Source organism: Muscardinus avellanarius, assembly GCF_963383645.1.
Source record: "Muscardinus avellanarius genome assembly, chromosome: 1".
NCBI lineage: Eukaryota > Metazoa > Chordata > Mammalia > Rodentia > Gliridae > Muscardinus > Muscardinus avellanarius.
This window is the reverse complement of record NC_137786.1, coordinates 157,776,874-157,788,045: the sequence shown is the minus strand read 5'-3', so window position 1 is coordinate 157,788,045 and position 11,172 is coordinate 157,776,874. Positions and strand designations below refer to the sequence as shown.

Here is an 11,172-nt window from a genome sequence, read left to right as displayed (position 1 = left end):
CAAGGTTGTGTTCACGGTCTTATAATATACAAAATTAAACCTAAAAAAGAACATAGGAGTAGAAATTGGAATCTGCCCATCATAGGTAAGAGTTTTAGGGTGATCACTGATATTCTGATCAGTATATATAAACATTACAATTTTCTTTACTATTTTGGACTCGGCATACTTTAGAAAGATGATCTATTTACTTAGGTTTTGAAAATAAGTAAGATCATATTGCTTATAGAATTGAACTTTAATTTAAAAGTCTCAATTAGATTTTTTAGTGATGACTTGATTTGTACTTTTTTCCCTTCGTGGCTATGATTTTTACTTCTAATGGTCTTTTCAAAAGATTCATGTTATCACTATCTCTCTTGGTGTTTACCATTTCTGATACATGTTGCATTTTATATGTAAATTTGTCCCAGATGCTAATGCTTTCAGTTTCTGAATTAAGCACTTACTCCACTTATTTTCAAACTTTATTTTCCTATTAGTATAATAAGAGATTCCTTTTTACTGTCCTGTGAATTCTGGTACTAAAAACGCTATTCTAATTTTGCTATATTAATGCTACCTGAGTGATTCTTGCCATCCATTTCTTTTCAACTGTTATGAATTCTTTTCTTTAGATTTACTGTAAGAATTTCCTTCAGAGACTTTTTAATACCGTGGTATTAGGAGATACTTGATACAGCAGGCTTGAGAATCAGTAGAGCCTTCAAAGACCCTCACAGCCTCCACGGAGGAAACACATAAAGCTGCAAACTTAGCCAGGACCTGGGTCCCGGTGCCTGTTGCACTGGGAGGTCCTCTGCTTTCTTTGGGCAGAAGATGCTGACCAGAGTGCCATCACTGTGGTAAATCAGCAAAGCCGGGAATCATCTCATCACTGTAAAAACGCAAGCCTGCCTCAGCCTAGAACTCAAGAACTTTAAGAAAGAAGGAGGAGGAGAGAAATACTCCTGAGCTTTGTCAGGAATCCAGACCCCACCTAAGACCCTTGAGTCCCTGCTAAGCACATTGCAGACATGAAGTCTGAGCACTCGGGTCCCCAGAACCCAAGTTCCACAGTCATGACCTTCCACCCCACCATGGAAGAATTTGCAGATTTTAACAACTATATCACTTACATGGAATCCCAAGGTGCACACAGGGCTGGCCTTGCCAAGGTAATTCCACCCAAGGGATGGGGGGCCAGGCAGTCCTACGATGACATCAGTGACATCTTCATAGCAGCTCCCCTGCAGCAGGTGGTCTCTGGGCAGGCAGGGGTGTTTACTCAGTACCACAAAAAGAAGAAAGCCATGACAGTGGGGGAATATCGCCTCCTGGCCAACAGCCCCAAACACCAGACTCCCCCACACCTGAATTTTGAGGATCTGGAGAGAAAGTACTGGAAGAGCCATCTCTACGACTCTCCCATTTATGGTGCTGACGTCAGCGGCTCCTTATTTGATGCCAACACCAAGGAGTGGAACCTGGCACACCTGGGAACCATTCTGGACCTGCTGGAGCAGGAGTGTGGAGTGGTGATCGAGGGCGTGAACACCCCCTACCTGTACTTTGGCATGTGGAAGACCACTTTTGCTTGGCACACGGAGGACATGGACCTTTACAGCATCAACTACCTGCACCTCGGGTCGCCCAAGACGTGGTACGCGGTGCCCCCGGAGCATGGGCAGCGCCTGGAGCGCCTGGCCAGGGCGCTGTTCCCGGGCAGCTCCCCGGGCTGCGAGGCCTTCCTGCGCCACAAGGTGGCGCTCATCTCGCCCACGGTGCTCAAGGAGAATGGCATCCCGTTCAGCCGCGTGACCCAGGAGGCCGGCGAGTTCGTGGTCACTTTTCCCTTCGGCTACCACGCGGGCTTCAACCATGGCTTCAACTGCGCCGAGGCCATCAACTTCGCCACGCCGCGGTGGGTCGATTATGGCAAAGTGGCGTCTCGGTGCCGCTGCGGGGAGGCCGGGGTGAGCTTCTCCATGGACGCCTTCGTGCGCATCCTGCAGCCTGAGCGCTACGCGCTGTGGAAACGCGGGCGAGACCGGACGGTCGTGGACCACGCGGAGCCCCCCTGGACAGAAATACCTGCTCTTGTCAAAACTGCACCTACCCTGAGCTTCTTCGGGCGCCCAAGTGTGCCTCGCCTGGGTGATCCTGCATCCACAGGTCATAGGGGGCACCGCTGCGTTCGCGTGTGCCCTGCATCCCGAAAACCCTCACCCCAAACTGCTGTGGTTCAGCACAGGGCTGCGGGCGCTGGCCCCTTCTCAGAGCCTGGCTGGATCCCGTTGCTGACTCCTGATCCGTCCAGCCCCCAGCTTCACCCCTCAAGTGGCAGACGTGGTCGTGGTCGTGGTCGTGGTCGCGGTCGTGGTCGTGGTCGTGGCGGCGGTCGTGGTCGTGGCGGTGCTCGTGGCCGAGGCCGTGGCCATGGTAGTCTTGGAGAATTAGACCTCAAGGTTACAACTGTCCAGCCTCCAGCTAAGAGACGCCTTTTACCTCGCACTGCGCCCACAGCTCCCAGCCCGGAGCCTCAGCGCCTGCCTGAGGATGGGGCTTGGGTGGACAGGCCTGCACCTGAGAGCCCTGGGCCCTGCTTTGCCGTCAAGCCTTCGGGATGCTGCTGTGCCCCTGACCTTCAACCCTTGGGGCCTCCCCTGGATCCCAACGAGCCGATGCACCCTGGCCCATGCTTGCTGTCCCTGGACGCCATTTCCCAGACTGTCCCTGAATTGGGCCTGCTGACTACTCTCAACATCACAGTGCCTTTAAGAACATTCTTCAAGAATGACACCGGGGTCTGCAGGCCTGCTGCTGAGGTTGTATGGTTGGACCACTCCTACGCCTCTAAGATTGCACAATCAGTAGAAGCCACCCAAATCTCCTTGCCGCTGACTGATGTCCGGGGATTGTTGCTAGATATAGTAGATGCACTTTGAGTCCAAAGCACGTTCACAAAAAATGGATGCTCTGAGCCAGGCGTGGTGGTGCATACTTGTAATCCCAGCATTTGGGGGCTGAGACAGGAGCATCTGGGTTCTTAGCCAGCCTCAGCTACTTAGTGAGGCCTTTTGCAACTCAGGAAGACCCTGTTTCAAAATAAAGAATAAAAAATAGGGCTGGGGGTGCAGCTCAGAGGTAGCATACCCTGGGGGTTCATTCCCAGTATGGCAAAAAAAAAAAAAAAAAAAAAAACCGCGCTTACTTCCTTACTTCTCTCAATATATGGTTGTTGAATATGTTGCCGCCAAATGTGTGTGGCTTGACATCCAACCCTAAGGTATAATCTGAATATGGTTTGTACTCAAATCATGCAGAAATACAAACCCCCAAATCTTAGGTTAAAGCCATTAGAGGGTTGGATTCCAGCTAGACATGTGGTGCACACCTGCAATCCCAGTACTTGGAAGGATAAGACAGGAGTATCATAGGTTGGAGGTTAGCCTCTACAACTCAGTGAGACTCTCTGCAAACTAGTGAGCCCTTGTTTCAAAATGAAAAATAAAAAAAAAATTGTTAAGGGTACAGCTCTGAGGTAGAATGTCCCTAGGTTCAATCCCCAGTACCCCACCACACACAAATAAACCTAAAAGGCTAAATATTTAATCTTAATATGATGATTAAAGGCACAGCATTTGGGTAGTGCTTAGCTTAAATCAAGTAATTAGGGTGGAGCCCTCATGATTGAATTTTATTGGCATTATAGAGAGGAAGATTAGCACACCCTTGCAATCCCAGTACTTGGGAAGCTGAGACAGGATTACAGCTTTGTAGCCAGCCTCAGCTACCTAGTAAGACTCTTTGCAACATAGTGAGACCTGGTTTCAAAATAAATAATAATAATAAAAAAAAATAGGGCTGGGATGTAGCTTGCAGAGAAAATGCCCCTAGGTTCCATCATCCTCAGTGGAGAGACAGAGAGGGGTGGGGGGGGGAGGAGAGAGAGAGAGAGAGAGAGAGAGAGAGAGAGAGAGAGAGAGAAAGAAAGAGAGGAAAAGAGACCACAGATACATAGAGATGTAGGCACACTCCAAGTATGAAGGGATGCAGCCAGTGGCACTCTCACAGGAGACTGCGTCATGCTCTATTTCCAACCTCCAAACAATGAGTAAAAATAAAGCCTTTTTCTTTACAAAGTACGCTGTTTGGGGCATTCAGTTATAGTAAGGAAAAGCTGGCTAATACACCCCAAGAACCATGGAAGGTTTCAACCATAAACCAATGCTGGCATGGGCCTGTCCCCCAAATAGAAATCCTTTTTCCCAAGTAGGGTCACATTTTGGAGTACACATGGGGCTTCCCATAGCTCTGCCAGCCAGGCCTCCAGTGACCACTGAAGTGCACCTCCCCACCCGCTAGGCTCCCACAGGAGGCTGGAGAACATCTCAGACTCTCAGCCCACCTGAGCATGGACGACACTGGCCCACCATGGTCTAGATGCCATGGACACCACCGCTTATCTCCTCTGTCAACTCAGGCTATCTCCCCTGTGGTGTGTGCCTCTAACCCAAGTCATCTGGCCAAGGTTGGATGGTGCTGAGAATATGAAGGAGCTTGCTTCATCCAGGCCACCTGTGGGCCTCCGAGACACTGACTCTGTCCTCCCCGGGGCCTTCGCAGCCCCAGAGGCCAGGAGCACCTCACCACCCTACTACGAGATGCAGTCTGCTTCCCCAGCCACCACCATCCACTGCCCTTGCAAAAACTAGACTTTTTAAACTGAGTTGATAGGCACCTCTGACCTCAGGTGAACTTTGTACTTTATTGGTGTTTAATTTATTTGTTATTCCGATTGTGTATCTGCAAACAAAGAAGAAAAAAATCCTTAAAGTATGTTTTAATATTAGAGTTGCATGAAAGATATACTCAGTACAAAGTGTTTCAGAAAGATTAAAAAAAAAGAGAAAAAACATGAAAATTTAAGCTAGCACACAAACAACACACAGAAGTATGGCTCCCAATATCAGACAAACAAATTAAGACTAAAGCTACATAGAAGGACATCTCCCCCCCCCCCCCCGCCCGCCCTCTAATGTAGTTGCTAGGTGTTGTGGCACACGCCTAAAACCCCAGGACTTCAAAGGCTGAGACTAGAGAGTCACAATTTCCAGGCCAGCCTCAGCATCTTCGTGAGCCCCTCAGCAACTTGTTTAAAAATAAAAAATGGAGCCGGGCATGGTGGTGCATGCTTGTAATACCCGCGCATGCTTGTAATACCCGTGCTGGAGACAGGAGGATCACGCAAGTTCGAAGCCAGCCGCGCTGGCTTAAGAGACCCTGTTTCCAAAAATAAAATAGGTCTGGGAGTGTAGCCCAGAGGTAGAAGGGCTTCCAGGAACCCTAGTACCACCAAAAAAATAAAAAATGAAAAATAAAAAAATAAAAAAGGAAAGGGTTAGGAGTGTAGCTCAGAGGTAAAATTCTCTGGGGTTTAATCACAAGTACAAAAATGTATAATTATTAAAACAGATTAACTATATATTGATTGGGCTCACTGTGACTTTTTTTTTTTGCGGTAAACTGGGTGTTGAATCCAGGGACATTCTACATCTGAGCCCTATTTTTTATTTTTTATTTTTGAAAAAAGGACTCACTGAGTTGCAAAGGGCCTCCCTAAGTAGTAGCTGAGGCTTCCCCGAACCACAATCCTGTTTGTCTCCCAAATGCTGGGATTAAAAATGTGCACCACTACACCCGGCGTTCACTGTGACATTTCTACTCATCCATTTTCTTCTGTTGATCATGTCCACTCTCTAGAGGGTCTTTTTATAATACTTAAGGCTACATTGTACAATAAAAATATAGCAATCATGAATTCATAGGCATGAATGACTATGCAACTCTTTAATTTTAAAATACTTTTATTGTGGTAAACATATATATCATAATTTATTTTTTGCTATTTTAAGTGTATAGCTTAGTGACTTTAATGACATTCTCATTATTATACAACCATCATCACCATCCATCTGCAGGACTTTTTCATTATCACACAGTGGTACTCTGCTCATTAACAGTGAATTCCTGTTGAACTCTGCTTCCATTGTTATTATGCATTATTCTACCTTTTATATTGATTAATTTGTCTGTCATAGCACAGCATGCAAGTGGAATAAAACAATATTTGATATTTTGTGTCTGGTTTGTTTCCCTTAGTATAGCATGTCAAGGTTCATAAAGGTCCAAGCATATATTGGAATTTTTTTAATCCTAAATAATGCTCCATTCTATAGACATACTATTGTTTATCCATGAATTCAGTGATGGGCATTTGAGTTTCCCCCAGTGTTTGGCTACTGTAAATAATGCAGTATGAGCAGTGAGGTATATAAATTATTTTTTTCAGTACTGGGGAATTCTATGTCTGAAATACACCCCCAGCCTGATTTTTTATTCTTATTTTCAGTTGCAAAGGGCCTCAGTAAGTAGCTGAGGCTGGCTGCGATCAATGAACCTCCTGTCTCACTTTCCCAAATGCAGGGATTAGAAACATGCGCTGAGATGCCAGCTTACTTTATCATCAACCGTTCTGAAGCACTTTGAATAGTTCCTTTTTAATTAATTCTGATTTTTAAGCTATGATTTAAGAGCTAGGTATGGTATCCCATACCTGTAATACAGATACTCAAGAGTCTGAGTCAGGAAAATCACAAATGTGAGGCCATCGAGAGCAACTTCACGAGATCCTAACACAAAACTAAAAAGGAAAAGTGCTTAGGATATAGTTCCATGCTCTGTAGCATGAGTGAGGTTCTGGGTTTGAGCCACAGTACAATAACAAGTTCACACACAAAAATATAAATGTAAGCATATATTTACAAATATACATATATACAGAATCTACCCATCTTTGCAGATTCAACAAGGAATAACAAATTTATGAAATGTCACAAAATTACAAAACCCCTGAGGTCAGAGGTGCATACAGGTTTAATTGGCCAAAAGGTCTAGTTTTTGCAAGGGCAGTGGATGGTGGTGGCTGGGGAAGCAGACTGCATCTCGTAGTAGGGTGGTGAGGTGCTCCTGGCCTCTGGGGCTGCGAAGGCCCCGGGGAGGACAGAGTCAGTGTCTCGGAGGCCCACAGGTGGCCTGGATGAAGCAAGCTCCTTCATATTCTCAGCACCATCCAACCTTGGCCCAGATGACTTGGGTTAGAGGCACACACCACAGGGGAGGTAGCCTGAGTTGACAGAGGAGACAAGCGGTGGTGTCCATGGCATCTAGACCATGGTGGGCCAGTGTCGTCCATGCTCAGGTGGGCTGAGAGTCTGAGATGTTCTCCAGCTTCCTGTGGGAGCCTAGCGGGTAGGGGACGGGGGTGCACTTCAGTGGTCACTGGAGGCCTGGCTGGCAGAGCTATGGGAAGCCCCATGTGTACTCCACAATGTGACCCAACTTGGGGACAACAAATCTTCACCACGGGAACACTCAGGCCTTGGTTTGTTGTTTGACTGGCACAGACTGAGGCTCCAGGGACTGGACTCAGAGGCACAGCCACACCTGTCAAGGAGCTCAGCAGCCATGGGCTCCAGGATGCAGAGCATCCACTAATAGAGATCATACTTCAGGCTCAGAGGGGCAGCTCCATCCAGGCAGAGGCCAGGAGATTTTGGCAACCTCTGCTCTATCTGGATCCTAGAGAACTGACAGTGGCCCCTCCCTACATCCTAGCCTTGTCCCCAGAAACCCTTCTCTAAGGCGCAAGGGCATCAAGGGCAGTCAGTGGAACTACATCAGGCAGATTCAGCGTGATGGCTTCCAGGGACAGCAAGCATGGGCCAGGGTGCATCGGCTCGTCGGGATCCAGGGGAGGCCCCAAGGGTTGAAGGTCAGGGGCACAGCAGCATCCCGAAGGCTTGACGGCAAAGCAGGGCCCAGGGCTCTCAGGTGCAGGCCTGTCCACCCAAGCCCCATCCTCAGGCAGGCGCTGAGGCTCCGGGCTGGGAGCTGTGGGCGAAGTGCGAGGTAAAAGGCGTCTCTTAGCTGGAGGCTGGACAGTTGTAACCTTGAGGTCTAATTCTCCAAGACTACCATGGCCACGGCCTCGGCCATGAGCACCGCCACGACCACGACCGCCGCCACGACCACGACCACGACCGCGACCACGACCACGACCACGTCTGCCACTTGAGGGGTGAAGCTGGGGGCTGGACGGATCAGGAGTCAGCAACGGGATCCAGCCAGGCTCTGAGAAGGGGCCAGCGCCCGCAGCCCTGTGCTGAACCACAGCAGTTTGGGGTGAGGGTTTTCGGGATGCAGGGCACACGCGAACGCAGCGGTGCCCCCTATGACCTGTGGATGCAGGATCACCCAGGCGAGGCACACTTGGGCGCCCGAAGAAGCTCAGGGTAGGTGCAGTTTTGACAAGAGCAGGTATTTCTGTCCAGGGGGGCTCCGCGTGGTCCACGACCGTCCGGTCTCGCCCGCGTTTCCACAGCGCGTAGCGCTCAGGCTGCAGGATGCGCACGAAGGCGTCCATGGAGAAGCTCACCCCGGCCTCCCCGCAGCGGCACCGAGACGCCACTTTGCCATAATCGACCCACCGCGGCGTGGCGAAGTTGATGGCCTCGGCGCAGTTGAAGCCATGGTTGAAGCCCGCGTGGTAGCCGAAGGGAAAAGTGACCACGAACTCGCCGGCCTCCTGGGTCACGCGGCTGAACGGGATGCCATTCTCCTTGAGCACCGTGGGCGAGATGAGCGCCACCTTGTGGCGCAGGAAGGCCTCGCAGCCCCGGGAGCTGCCCGGGAACAGCGCCCTGGCCAGGCGCTCCAGGCGCTGCCCATGCTCCGGGGGCACCGCGTACCACGTCTTGGGCGACCCGAGGTGCAGGTAGTTGATGCTGTAAAGGTCCATGTCCTCCGTGTGCCAAGCAAAAGTGGTCTTCCACATGCCAAAGTACAGGTAGGGGGTGTTCACGCCCTCGATCACCACTCCACACTCCTGCTCCAGCAGGTCCAGAATGGTTCCCAGGTGTGCCAGGTTCCACTCCTTGGTGTTGGCATCAAATAAGGAGCCGCTGACGTCAGCACCATAAATGGGCGAGTTGTAGAGACGGTTCTTCCAGTACTTTCTCTCCAGATCCTCAAAATTCAGGTGTGGGGGAGTCTGGTGTTTGGGGCTGTTGGCCAGGAGGCGATATTCCCCCACTGTCATGGCTTTCTTCTTTTTGTGGTACTGAGTAAACACCCCTGCCTGCCCAGAGACCACCTGCTGCAGGGGAGCTGCTATGAAGATGTCACTGATGTCATCGTAGGATTGCCTGGCTCCCCATCCCTTGGGTGGAATTACCTTGGCAAGGCCAGCCCTGTGTGCACCTTGGGATTCCATGTAAGTGATATAGTTGTTGAAATCAGCAAATTCTTCCATGGTGGGGTAGAAGGTCATGACTGTGGAACTTGGGTTCTGGGGACCTGAGTGCTCAGACTTCATGTCTGCAATGTGCTTAGCAGGGACTCAAGGGTCTTAGGTGGGGTCTGGATTCCTGACAAAGCTCAGGAATATTTCTCTCCTCCTCCTTCTTTCTTAAAGTTCTTGAGTTCTAGGCTGAGGCAGGCTTGCGTTTTTACAGTGATGAGATGATTCCCGGCTTTGCTGATTTACCACAGTGATGGCACTCTGGTCAGCATCTTCTGCCCAAAGAAAGCAGAGGACCTCCCAGTGCAACAGGCACCGGGACCCAGGTCCTGGTTCCACCTGCAGCACGGTGAGTCTCCTCTGTGGAGTCTGTGAGGGCTTTGAAGACTCTCCGGATTCTCAAGCCTGCTCCTTGAGTAGCTCCTGACCTGAGTACCATGCCTTTTTAAATTGTTTAAACTCCAAACCTAAAGAAGATGCTACATAATAAAAAATATGTGGATGGTCAAAAAATACTAAGCTAACATCAAGCTAAACAGAACTGAAATGTCAATGTTAACATCTGAATTGAAGTCAAACATGAATCGGGTGTGGCAACAAACAGATTTAATCCTAGTTCTTGGAAGGCTAAGACCATAGGATCCCAAGTCCTTGGCCAGCCTCAAAAATTTAGCAAGACCTCTGACAACTTCGTGACATCCCATTTTAAATTAAAAAGTAAAAATAGGTCCGGAAGTAGAGCTGAGAGGAAGAAAACCTCTGGGTTCAATCCCTAGTACCAAACACACACACACACACACACACACACACACACACACACACACACACACAGAGAGAAAGAGAGAGAGAATAGTAATAAAAGTTGAAATCCAATACCTTTAAAAAATAAAATAAGAAACTGGTAACATGATGGAGAAGAAAAAGAAGTTCCTAAGCTGGCCGTGGTGGTGCATATGTTTCTAGTCTCAGTACCTGGGAGGCTGAGACAGGAAAAGCATGGTTCTCTGACAACCTCCACTACTTTGAGACCTTCTGCAACTTAGTGAGAACTTGTTTCAAAATAATGAATAAAAAATAGGACTAGGGGTGTACCTTCCCTGAGTTCATTTCATTCATTAGTTAATACTGCAAAAAGAAAAAAAAAAAAAAAAAAAAAAAACCACCTTTCTTGGCCTGACAAGGAAATGTGTGAGATGGAAGCATTTTGCATTGGTTGAAAATAAGAATGTGCTATATATTAACAGGCTAAAGCATTGTTGGGGGTATGTCAAACAGACACATAAACCGAAGATAAAAATGGCTCCAGGCAACCAAACCTTAAGTTCACTGAGCAAAATTACAGTAGGAACCGAGCGTGGTGGCGCAGGCTTGTAATCCCTGAGCTTGGGAGGTGGAGACCGTGGGATCCCACAGTTTTGAAAGCCAGCTGTGCTGGCTTAAGAGACCCTGTTACCAAAAATAAATAAATAAATAGGTCTGGGAGTGTAGCCCAGAGGCAGAAGGGCTTCCAGGAACCCCAGTACCACCAAAAAAATTAATTAATTAAAAACTGGGGAAAGATAAGTTTTTCATCCTGCAAAATTCAAATACTTTCCACAGGCCAGGTATGGTGGTGCACACCTCTAATCACAGTGCTTATGAGGCTGAGACAGGAGGATCACAGGTTGAAGGCCAGTTTTTGAAACTTAGCAAAGCTCTCAGCAACTTAGCGAGATCCTGTTTCCAAACAGAAAGTAAAGTAAGACTAGACGTGTAGCTTGGAGGTAGAATGCCACAGAGGGAAAAAAAAAGTTACGCAGATGCTCCATCCTGAGAGAGGAGCATTATCC

The 11,172-nt window shown here is 48.5% G+C and overlaps 2 protein-coding genes across 2 annotated transcripts; one reads left to right on the top strand and one right to left on the bottom strand.

Moving 5' to 3' along the window:
* Positions 1 to 1,016: 1,016 nt before the first annotated feature.
* Positions 1,017 to 2,927, top strand: LOC308258403 (lysine-specific demethylase 4D-like; the record flags this gene model as incomplete). The annotated part of the gene is made up of 1 exon (XM_080688978.1): positions 1,017 to 2,927. The coding sequence occupies one exon, from the start codon at positions 1,017 to 1,019 to the stop codon at positions 2,925 to 2,927; it is 1,911 nt and encodes a 636-aa protein (XP_080545104.1).
* Positions 2,928 to 7,681: 4,754 nt separating this feature from the next.
* LOC308258397 (lysine-specific demethylase 4D-like) lies at positions 7,682 to 9,418 on the bottom strand (the record flags this gene model as incomplete). Its single annotated transcript, XM_080688964.1, has 1 exon — positions 7,682 to 9,418. One exon carries the CDS (start codon positions 9,416 to 9,418, stop codon positions 7,682 to 7,684), a length of 1,737 nt encoding a protein of 578 aa, XP_080545090.1.
* Positions 9,419 to 11,172: the final 1,754 nt, after the last annotated feature.